The 12,182-nt window shown below is 46.1% G+C and overlaps 1 protein-coding gene across 2 annotated transcripts in view; it reads left to right on the top strand.

Annotated features, from left to right (window-relative positions):
* The window catches only part of USP49 (ubiquitin specific peptidase 49), a 33,186-nt gene extending 21,004 nt beyond the window's left edge, over positions 1 to 12,182 (top strand). The window contains exons 2-6 of one of the 2 annotated variants that reach the window (XM_080916817.1): positions 3,356 to 4,730; positions 5,941 to 6,145; positions 9,911 to 10,019; positions 10,837 to 10,891; positions 11,810 to 12,182. In XM_080916817.1, coding sequence (XP_080772943.1) covers positions 3,384 to 4,730; positions 5,941 to 6,145; positions 9,911 to 10,019; positions 10,837 to 10,891; positions 11,810 to 12,061 — 1,968 coding nt within the window. In that variant the 5' untranslated portion in view covers positions 3,356 to 3,383 and the 3' untranslated portion in view covers positions 12,062 to 12,182. Of the gene's footprint in view, positions 1 to 3,355; positions 4,731 to 5,940; positions 6,146 to 9,910; positions 10,020 to 10,836; positions 11,043 to 11,809 lie in introns of both variants that reach the window. The other variant, XM_080916816.1, reaches the window with a different exon arrangement.

Here is a 12,182-nt window from a genome sequence, read left to right as displayed (position 1 = left end):
ATCCGATGCCCTCTTCTGGTGTGTCTGAAGACAACAGAAGTGTACTCACATACATAAAATAAATAAATAAATCTTTTAAAAAAGCCGTTCAGTCCTGCAATCCTATTAGACACCTTGCAAATACTTGGTAATCATGTGATTAGTTACTACAGTAACCAGATTCTGTCTTGGAAAGCAAGAGAGACATTCTGTAATTTCCAGCAGTGTTGGTCTGAATGGAAGAATTTGGAAAATTGCCAGTTATGGTGGAGCATAGATTTAATCTCAGCACTCAGACAGAAGGCAGAGGTGGGTCACTATGAGTTTGAGGCCAACCTACTCTACATTGAAAATCCAGGCCAACAAAGGCTACAAAATGAGACCCTGTCTTTGGAGAAGTGGGAAAGGATTTGGAAAGTAGAATTCTTTATTTGGTTTCTGAGTTCTTCATCTCTAATTTGTTGGATTAATGTGACATTTATAGGATTTTATGTGAGAGACCCATCTCTGGGGTTTGTTTAAAATGGATATGTGGGCCCTTTTCAGATTCTTATCCTCATATATAAAGTATCAAGGAGGTAGGTAGGAGCCTAAAGAAGTTTGATCCTAGGCAGGGGGTGGGACGTTTGTTCAGGAAGTTCAAATGGTAAAACAGAAACTTACCAGTTTCCAGTTTTAGTCTGTCTCCCCCTCATTTCTGCCTTTCTGTCGTGCTGTTCCAAGGAACCTTTACCTTTGTCTTTTCAGTTCTCATTTGTGTGTGTGTGTGTGTGTGTGTGTGTGTGTGTGTGTGTGTGTGTGTGTTGTGATTTGGCTATGCCCTAAGTAAGCAAAAATGCATATTTCAGGTCTGTTTGAAACTGGGAGAGTAATTTCCCCATAGTATTAGCATATGCTTTGGTAGAGCAGTAGCCCTGAGAGCCATTCCTCTGATAATGTCTGACCCATTGTAGAACACTCAGGGTGTGGCCTTGTGAGGGAGTAAAACAGATAAAACACTTGAACTACTCTCTAAAGGACCTTTTATATCTAGTCAGAAGGAATAATCCCATCTAGAGAAATGACTTAGAAGGAGCATAGCAACAAATCAATAGCAAACTATGAGATGAGAACAATGATTAGAAATAAGACAGTTGAAGCTGGTCGTGGGAGGGCTCACCTTGATTGGGATCCTATAGATTCCTTCCTTTTTGTGATTAGAGAACTTTTTTCTTTTTTTCCTATGGAATGTTTTATTTCTCCCATTAATCAGGACATTAAAAAAAACTTTCAAATTATACTATTCATTTTTATGTGCACAAGCCTGTGGTATACATGTTCTCTCATATGACCTAGTGAGATCTGGGGATTGAACTCAGGTCATCAGTCTTAGCTACAGACCTCTAATTTGGATCTGTTGCTCTCAAAAATGGAAAATGATAAAGAATTCGAGAGGAAAGCTCATTTATAACAACCAAGGATGGAGACAGCTCAGCAGTTGAGAGTACTTCCTGCTCTTCCAAAAGACTGACTGGGTTTGGTTCCTAGTACCCACATCAGGGCTCACAGCTTCCTGGAACTCCAGCTGAGGGGAATCTGACTTTTTCTAGCCTCCATGGTTAAATGTATGCATGAGGACAAACTTTCATACAGACATGGCACCAATAAAATAGCCCTGTGTGGTGATTCATGCCTTTTAATTCCAGCACTCAAGAGGCAGAGACAGGTAGATCTCTGTAACTCTGAGGACAGCCTGGTCTAAATAGTTCCTGGACATCCAGAGGATGACCTGTATCAAAATTAATTAATTAGTTAATTGATTAAGCTTAAAGAACTGTTTTTAGAATATTTTTAATCCTGGGGAAGACTTTGGGTTTTTAAAAATATTTGTTGGGCTTATTATTAATTCCATTGGAGAAGTTGCCTACTGTATTTCTGTTATGAATATTAAAAAGCAGCATTAGAGGCTGGATGTGGTGGTACACACCTGTAGTCCCATATACTCTAGAGAGGCAAAGTAGGTAGATCTCTGTGAGTTCCAGGCCAGCAGGTTTACATATGTGTTACAGACCAGTCAGGGAAGCATGGTGAGACTTTTATCTCCAAACCCACAAAAACCCCAGGGTGAGGGGCAGTGTTAGAGCTCATGAATCATAGCATTTTGTTCACTGAGGCAGGAGGATCACCACCAACTTGAGGTCAGCCAGGGCTACAAAGGTAAGTCAGTCGCAAAACAGAAGAGTGGAAGAAGGGAAGCAAGCTTGCTTCTGTTTGCTTATTTCTTTTTTTATTGGATATTCTCTGTATTTACTTTTCAGATGTTATCCCCTTTCCCCCCAACCCCATCTCCCCTCCCCCTCTCATTGCCTCCATGAAGGTGCTCTCTCTCCCAGCCACCCTCTCCTACCTCAGCGCCTTGGCATTCCCCTACACTGGGAAACCGAGCCTTCACTGGACCAAAGGCCTTTTTTTTTTTCCCACTGATGCCAGAGAATGCTATCCTCTGCTGCGTATGCACCTGGGGCCGTGGGTCTCTCCATGTGTGCTCATTGGTTGGTGTTTTAGTCCCTGGGAGCTGTGGTGAGTTTGATTAGTTGATAATTTTGTTCTTCCCATGGGGTTGCAGACCCTGTCAGCTCCTTCAGTCCTTTCTTTAGCTCCTTCACTAGGGTCCCCGTCCTCTGTATCAGTGTGGCTCTGGCAGAGCCTCTGTTTGCTTATTTCTTGTGTCTGGGTAGTTGGCTTGAACACTGTCGTCCAGGAGCCATACCACCTCATCCTGTCAGATCCATCTATGAGTTGGCTTCTCAGCGAAGACAAGAGTTTTGCCTTTCTTTCTATAGAATGTGCTCTCTTCAGAAAGGCTAGCTTATAAAATGTTCCTTAAACTGAGGCTTGCATTCTGCCTCCTTAGGTGTCATTTGTCTTTCTTGTCTTATCTTTCCCTTATTCTAGACCTTTGCTTTGAAAACAATTTGGTTTTATTTTGAGCCTCTTCCCCCTTCCCCCACCCCCAGCCACCTTTCTCTCCTTGTGGTACTTGAAATACCAGTTTCAACTTTGAAAGGGAACATTTTTTTTAAAATCACACACACACACACACACACACACACACACACTGTAACTGTCTTCAGACACAGCAGAAGAAGGCATCAGATCCCAATACAGACGGGTGTGAGCCACCATATGGTCGCTGGGAATTGAACTCAGGACCTCTGGAAGAGCAGTCAGTGCCCTTAACCGCGGAGCCATCTCCCCAGTCCAAGGGACAATTTTTTTTAAATTAAAAACTAATAAGTTTTGCACAAAAATACCAGTTGCAACCCTTTTTTCTAGAAAAATATTTTCCTTAAATTCTGCTTTTTTTTTTTCCCTTTGATGTACTCCGTGGTGCCAGATTAAGAAAGTGGCAACTGCGCTAAAACATGGATAGATGCAAACATGTAGGGCGGTTAAGGCTCGCCCAGGATCACTCCATCCTGAACCCCCAGAAATGGTGCTGTCTGGAGTGCGCCACCACCGAGTCTGCGTGGGCCTGCCTCAAGTGCTCCCACGTGGCCTGCGGCCGCTACATTGAAGACCATGCACTAAAACACTTTGAAGAGACGGGACACCCGCTGGCCATGGAGGTCCGGGATCTCTACGTGTTCTGCTACCTGTGCAAGGACTACGTGCTCAATGACAACCCCGAGGGGGACCTAAAGTTGCTAAGAAGCTCCCTCCTGGCTGTTCGAGGCCAGAAGCAGGACCTGCCCGCGAGGCGTGGACGGACGCTACGATCCACGGCTGCAGGCGAAGACGTGGTCCCGCCACAGCGCACCCCTCAGGGACAGCCGCAGATGCTCACGGCTCTGTGGTACCGGCGCCAGCGCCTGCTGGCCAAGACACTGCGGCTCTGGTTCGAGAAGAGCTCCCGCGGTCGCGCGCAGCTAGAGCAGCGGCGGCAGGAGGAGGCGATAGAGCGCAAGAAGGAGGCGGCAAAGCAGCGGAGGCGCGAGGTCAAGCGGCGGCTGCTGGAGGAGCTGGCCAGCGCGCCGCCGCGGAAGAGTGCTCGCCTGCTGCTGCACGCTCCCGGGCCCGTGGCCGTGCGCCCTGCTACCCTCGCTACCTCCCGGCGCATGTCCACCGCTTCCCTCAAGCCGCGTCGTCAGCCAGCGGTGGCTCCAGGTGTCACTGGCCTGCGCAACCTGGGTAACACCTGCTACATGAACTCCATCCTCCAGGTGCTCAGCCACCTCCAGAAGTTCCGGGAATGTTTCCTTAACCTCAACCCCTCCACCTCCGAGCACCTATTTCCCCGAGCAACCAACGGGAAGACTCATCTCTCTGGTAGGCTAGCCAGCAGCTCTGCCGTGGATTTGTCAGTAAGGAGTGACCGTGCCCAGGGGTGCGAACCTCGGGGCCTCTGCTGGAGCAGCGGAGCCTCCATCAGCGGGAGTCTGGAGCTCATTCAGAACAAGGAGCCTAGCTCAAAGCACATTTCCCTCTGCCGCGAACTGCACACCCTCTTCCGAGTCATGTGGTCTGGGAAGTGGGCGCTGGTGTCACCCTTTGCCATGCTTCACTCCGTGTGGAGCCTGATTCCCGCCTTCCGTGGCTACGACCAGCAGGATGCGCAGGAATTTCTCTGCGAACTGCTGCATAAGGTGCAGCAGGAACTTGAGTCTGAGGGCTCCACGCGCAGGATCCTCATCCCCTTCTCCCAGAGGAAGCTCACCAAACAGGTCTTAAAGGTGGTGAACACCATATTTCATGGGCAACTGCTCAGTCAGGTAGGTGTGTGCTTACTCGAAACAAGGCGGGAAGCTTGGGTGGTAGTTTGGGCTTCCAGATCCCTGGGCTAATTAAGTATAGCCAGTGTTTTCTATGACTTCACAATGTTTCAAGATTGTTGTTTGTACCTGACACTACTGGTGACCATGTAAGTGAACTTGGGTGTTCTCTCTGTCCAAGTCTTTAATCAGTGGACAGTTTGCAGAGAAGTCTGTTTCCAAAGTCCTTTTTACTTACAAAGAGTAATTGGGAATATGCCAAAGACCCAAGCAGGTCTTCCCATTTGCCCATACCTCCCTCAGCCCCCAAAATATGGTCTCCAGTAGCACAGGGTGCTTTGAATTAACTGTGCAACTGAGGATGATCTTGAATGTCTGCTCATCCTGCCTCTACCTCTGAAGTGTCGGATTACAGACTCCATGTCCCCACTGCCTTTGTTTTCAGTATCTTTAACCAGGTCAAAACTTAAGCAAAGGTTCCCAGGCCTTATAAAAATGTGTGCAGAAAGAATTATTGTAGATCGTTTTTTTAATAAAGGGTGGGCAATTTAAGGAAGATAAAGCCTGTGCAGTGAGTTGCGGAGGTTGTGTTCATCAGTTACTAAGACTATGAAGACTGATGAGTACGCTAGGAAGGGAAACTGAGGCCCCCTTCTGCCTGGAAATGGGAGAGGGGCTCTGAGCAGTGCTTTGAAGCTCTGCAGACTGGATACCATGGGAACTGGGGACCCTTTGTGTCATTATGCCTGCACTTGAGACTGAGGCAGGACATCAGAGGTCAATATCATCTGGACTCTGTCATGAGGTCCATGCCAGGAGGGAAGACATAGTGACACTCTATCTCGGAGGGAAGGAAAAATAAATTTGCTGTGTGGAAGCACCAAGGGAAAGGGAGGAATGTGAGGACAAGCAGACAGTGACCTGTCATTTTTTCCTCAGCCCAATTCCTTCAATTCCTTGGGTAGCTTACTGTCTGTACTGAGGCAGCGTTCACCGGGAGAAGCAGAGGGTGCCCTGTGGTTCCTCGGTTACAGCTAGTCACAGCATGGTTAGAAAAACAAGCACACAATATGCTCCAGTACTTTACGTTTGAGTTCTTATTAAGCTTTTAGGAGAGGCAGTTGGTAAATTTATATGTGTTTGATAAAACAAACAAACTTGTGTGTGAGAAACATGGAAACTAATCTGCAAACCAATCTTGTCATTCTAGGTCACATGTGTATCATGTAATTATAAATCCAATACCATTGAGCCCTTTTGGGATCTGTCCCTGGAATTCCCTGAACGATACCACTGCATAGAAAAGGGGTTTGTCCCTTTGAATCAAAAAGAGTGCCTGCTCACTGAGATGCTAGCCAAGTTCACTGAGACAGAGGCCCTGGAGGGGAGAATCTACGCTTGTGACCAGTGTAACAGTGAGTGCTGCATAAGGAGGGCGGGTTTCAAGAGGTACTTACTTAAGGAGCTGCTTTGACCCTCCAGTCAACAGGAACACCTATAGCACTTGGTGCTTTGAACCATCTTTTAGAGATCTTTTTCTCACAGCCTCTATAATAGCTAATACAGAGTTTACATTCTTCAAAACAGACTTGGGTCAATGAGATGGCTCAGTGGGTAAGGTGTTTGCCACATGAGCCTAGTGATGTGAATTCAACCCCTAGAGCCCACAGAAAGGTGAATAGAGATAACCGCCTGCCGCGGTAGCACGCAGAGCACGCAGACCCACACCTACATGCACATGCTTCTTAGAGTACTACAAATAATGCCTCCTGCTGGGCAGTGGTGTCACACACTTTTGATCCCAGCACTTGGGAGGCAGAAGCAGGTAGATCTCTATGAGTTCAAGGCCAGTCTGGTCTACAGAATGAGTTTCAGGACAGCCAGGTCTATACAGAGAAACCCTGTCTCAAAAACAAAAAAAGGTACCTTCTTTGACTCCTGCCAGGCCTTGGTTATTGGGAAGTGTGTGAAAGTGGTTTCTGAAACGGGCCGTGAGAACATTAGTACTTAGCTTCATAATGCTACAGGGGCCCTAGGCTCATAAATGTAGTCTAATGGTTCTTGTTTAATCTAAATTCCCATTTGAGTGCTGCAGGATGAGAAAGTATGTTTTTGTACTGAGTCCATAGATCTAAAGTCTGCTAAAAGATGGAATGATAGGGCTAGAGAGAGTTCTCAGTTGTTAAAGACTTTGCTTTGCAAGCAACAGGGAACTAGGTGGAGCCCCTAACAGAGAAAAGGAGATGGTATGTTGGTATGTGCCTCAAACCCCAGCCCTGAAGAAGGACATACATATGGATCCTGATGCTTGCTGGTCACCAGCCTAGCCTACTTAGCAAGTTGCAGACCAGTGAGAGACTGGTCTCAAATTAAATAACAAAAACCATCATGAAGAATGACACCACAGTATTCTGCTAGCCTCCACAGGCAACTGACCAGACATTCCCATGTGTGAGCGTGCACACACACAAGATCTAGGCTAGCAGGACCCTCAGACGGTAAAGGCACTGTCACACAGCCTGACAACCCAAGTTTAATTCCCAGGACATACATGGTTGACAGAACAGACTCACAGGCACATGGTGAATGACAGCCTCATAGGTATTTTCTTCTTTTTTTTCTTGACATGCTTCACAAAGAAACGTTTTTGTGTCACTAGTTAAGTTAAAGAGGGTCTCTTTCTGTGTGATTACACAATTGTCATGTGCAGGCAGGCCCTTCTGTGTCCCCATAATAATACCCAGTGTTTCTCTGGCCCAGCATGCACAGATGGAAGTACACAACAAATGTGGAAGCCATGTCTGCTGATGGCGTTTACAGATTCCTTTATTTGTGGGTGTACCTGTATGTGTGTCTGTGCACCATGTGTGTGCCCACTATTAATAAACGTCAGAAGAGGGCTTCAGATCTACAGGGATTAGCTGTGAGCTGCCATGTGAACCTTGGGAACCAAACTTAGGTTGTACTGCAGGAACAACCAGTACTCTGAACTTTGAGTAATGTCTTCAACCCTGGTGTTCAGATTTTATGACATATACAAATTTAGAAATAAAATCTACAAAGTTATAATTTATGCAATGACCTAGATAATCAGTTTAATACTACATAATAAGAATTTGGAATATACATTGGGTTTTTTTTCTTTTGGGGAGTGTTTTGTTTTCTGTGGTTTTTATTTTTGTTTCTTGTTTGCTTGTCTGTTTGTTTGTTTTGAAACAGGATCTCTCTCTTACACTTCCCTGGCTATCCTGGAACTTGCTTTGTACATTAGGTTGGCCTCAAACTCAGATATCCACTCGCCTCTGCCTCCTGAGTGGGCCACTACACTGGGCCAAAGCTTTTTACCTGTAAGGAACAAAAGGGCATTAACAACTTTGTGTCATTCTTAGATATGACAGAGTAGGTAGGAAACCTTTCCAGGAGGTATCCTTTTCTGGTAGCTAGATATGCCAACCAAATGCAGAACAAAAGCTTTGAGGCCTGGACTGCATTGATTTGGAGCTTCTGAGGTTTAAGGATTGCCTGCTTCTTGCTCTCTGTATCTTACCTTAATTAAACAGAGACAAAACCGGTCAGTCTAAACTGAGTCGGTAATTTCGGTTTTTGGTGAATTTCATTTAGAGAAACAAAGCCAGTCTACATTTTTGTCTCATACTCCCTCTGCTGTGGATTGTGGTCATTGCAGCTTCCTGTGCAGAGCTGCAGCCTTTTCAAGTCTGATTAATAGGCATAGAATAGGCAAAGCCCCTCTTTAAGTGCTTCTTCGCATATTCCAATGTCCTGAGGAGGCAAAAGCCTAAGAAGATCCTCAGTTACTGGTTTACAGAGTGAGTTCCAGGACAGCCAGGGCTACACAAGAAAAACCCCTTCTCAAAAAACCAAACCCAAACCAAATCAAACAACTCACCTCCCACACAAAAAAAGAAACACATTTCAGAAACCATGACATAAAAGCCCAGAACAACTGTTCTAGTTTGCTCTCTGTTGCTGTGACAAACACTGACCAAAAGCAACTTAGGGGAAAAGGGTTTATTTTAGCTTAAAGGTTATATACTAATAAAGGGGAGTCAGGGAAGGAACTCGGTACAAGCTTAAAGCAGAAACCATGGAGGACGGCTGCTTACTGGCTTGCTTTCAGACTCACATCAGCACCTTTCTGTACCGCCTAGGCCCAGTAGCCATGGGCAGTGCAGCCCACAGAGGGTCAACAATCAAGGGAATGCTACCTGGCCACATGCCAGTCCTGTGTAGCAGTTCCTCTTCCCGGCCACCACTACTGCTAGTGTTTTTATTTAAAGATTTGTGTATGCCATAAGCAAAACATGTTGGGGGAAAACCTGCTTTCATATTCTATGTTTTACTAATCATAATTTATCTTTTTCCTAAGCCTCAAATATGTGTAACATTCAAAACAAAAGTATATCTCCTATGAAGGGAGCTGAGCCTCAGAGTTTTGACATATTCATTTGGCATACAGATAGTTATAAGAAGGAAATGTGGCAAGGACTAACTTGTGGGAAAAAAAACCTTTTAGACTTATAGTTCATAATAATTTAAATGATCGGGATGCAAAAGCATAGAACTATTCTCACTGACTGTCTTATACTTCCAAACAATGAAACATATAGACAAACAACAAAAATCCAACCAAACCCCTTGTTTGGACTGAAGCTAGAAAGCTGTTAGTGATCTACAGACTACCTCAGGTCCTCCAGCCACACCTTAAAAGGCTCAGGTGTATTCAGTGCAGCATGTACACTGTGGTAGCAGACACTTGTATGTTCTATAAAAAAGCCATGGTGCCTAGAATGCCACACCACTTCTGGAAGCTGCTGGTGGCCAAAATTTGAAAGCAGATGTATCACAATCAGGTTTAGCTGGTGGTCAGAGCCCAATAACAGTGACTGTTATACAAAGAAGTCTGGAGAACACCCCAAGGCTAGCATGTGGCTACATGGTCATCGAGGAATTGCAAGCTCCTTCCTAAGAGTTTCCTCCGGGTCCCGTTATTCCTTTTCTCTTAGCAACAAGTCAAGAGGCACTGCATTCAGGCTGAGAGGCTGGGAAATGAAGACATGTTTGAGATGTCACATTAGCACCTTAGATAAAAACCCAGGTCCAATCTGTGACTGGATGACGCTCCTCACTGCCTATGTCTTATACCTTTCCAAACCGTGTAGGCAAACGACGAAAGTCCAACCCCAAACCCCTTGTTCTGAGTGAAGCTAGAAAGCAGTTAATGATCTACAGACTACCTCAGGTCCTCCGGCTACACCTTAAAAGATTCAGGTGAGCTTTGGGATGGCTGCCTCAAAGGCTGGGGAAGACAGCTGTCTGTTTTGACGTGGGAAAGAAACCTGTTTGTGTGGGGCCTTGTCCAGTAAGACGAGAAGCTGATGTTAGAGCAGCAGCCGAGCTTCAGCTCTCTCTTACTCGCCATTTCTTTTCTAATGTGCACCTAATGTCTGCCAATACTCTCCTCGCCTTGTCTGGACTCTCACAAATTCATCCTGAGGACACAGTATAAAACAACCGGTGAAAGGGGCAGGCAGTAGACTGTACAGAGTCTACTGGGTTTTCCTTCCTTCCTTCTCTCTTTCCTTCCTTCCTTCCTTCTTTCCTTCCTTCTTTCTTTCCTTCCTTCCTTTCTCTTTCTTTCTTTCTTTCCTGTTTTTTTTTTTTTGTTTTTTTTTTTTTTTGAGGGTGGCAGTGGTTCAAGACCGGGTTTCTCTGACTCTGGCCCAGCTGGGAGCCTCAGGGCCCTCTTGTGGTCTGTGCAGTGCTTCAGGGAAGTAATTTCTGAACAGGAGGGAACCCTTGACTGTCCTGGAATTTGCTCTGTAGAACCCACTGGCCTCAAACTCGAGAGATTTACCTGCCTCTGTCTACTGAGTGCTGGGATTAAAGGCGTGGCCACCACTCCCAGGCTCTCAATCGCTTCTTTAGGGATTTGTAGGTTCAGATACACCATGGAACTCTCTCGGCAGATATCCACATAAATTTGCTTAGTAGGGGGCAAAAGCAAAAACAAAAACTGTTTTCTCAGCTCCCTGTTAACTACCCCTTACCAGTCTTCAATAGTAAGAAACTCCTTTCCATGTTGTAGGTGGTCTGGACGTAACCATCGTGAGAAGATTGGGGTCCATGTCGTCTTTGACCAGGTATTAACCATGGAACCTTACTGCTGCAGGGACATGCTCTCCTCTCTTGACAAAGAGACCTTTGCCTATGATCTCTCCGCAGTGGTCATGCATCACGGGAAAGGGTTTGGCTCAGGACACTACACAGCCTATTGCTACAACACAGAGGGAGGTGCGTGCGCTTTACTCTGTGGGGTTGGGGACATGGAAAAGGGTTGGTTTGTTCACACCTTATTGCTTTCAGTTATTTCCATCCCCTGGGTCAGCTAGGGACAAATTCCATACATTAAAACTCAGTGGAAAGCATTGTGAAGTTAGGAGTCTAGTGAGGGTGTAAGGCTGTGCACAGAATGAACAGAACTACCCATATCAAGCACTTAGACCCAGTCCTGGAGGTTAGCACCGCGTCTGTCATTTGTGTATTTCCTATTGATGGGCTCACTCATTCTGCTGACTGTCTTCCTTCTCAGTCATGCAGAAATGATGGGGCTTCATGGAGATATGTTACAACTCAAGTATGTCATCTCTGAGGACACTGAGAGCACTTTCTGTGTCCTCACTAGTTCCCTTACCTTGAGGAGCTTCAACCTTCCCCCAGGACAGTCTCCAGCTGCTGCACTGACACGATGGGCTGTGAGCAGGTTTGCAGCAGCCCAAGCCTACAGACAAGGACTATTGCTGAGCCCTCATTATCCTGCCCTTCTCTGCGGAGGCTTTATAGACAACAAAAAGGCATGGAGGAAGACACTTGCTCAGTAGTGTAGGCAAGAGTCTTTGTGGCGGTATATATGGGATGAAAGCCAGTGGTTATGGAGAGCCCCACCCCCAATCATCAGAAGGTGACTCTGTCCCCCACTGCTCTCTCATCTCCTGGCTGCAGCTGTATGAAAATGGAAACTAGGTTGTCATTTTCTCTCTCTTTCTCGTTTGGCTTCCTAGGTTTTTGGGTCCACTGCAATGACTCAAAGCTGGATGTATGCACTGTCGAGGAAGTGTGCAAAACCCAGGCCTACATTCTTTTTTACACTCGAAGAACAGTTCAGGGCAGCGCAAAACTCTCAGAACCCCATCTCCGAGCTCAGGTGCACTCCAGCAGCAAGCACGAGCGCAGAGCGTACACATTTCCCTGACTGGGAGGCAAGCGTCAATAACCTCCAGCTCTCCTCTCGGGAAATAAGGCTGCTGCAGTAACAGATTCCTGGGTTTGCCCCACTGGGTCTAGGGGACACAATGCCCAGTGATTTCTGCTCTGTCAAAAAATTGGTAGTCACTTTCTTGTGAAACAATGCAAACCCCTCCTTTCATAAAAACG

The sequence above is a fragment of the Micromys minutus genome, assembly GCF_963924665.1.
Source record: "Micromys minutus genome assembly, chromosome: 5".
Taxonomy (NCBI): Eukaryota; Metazoa; Chordata; class Mammalia; order Rodentia; family Muridae; genus Micromys; species Micromys minutus.
Note: the sequence above shows the minus strand (reverse complement) of the source record. Positions and strands in the feature narration are given on the sequence as shown.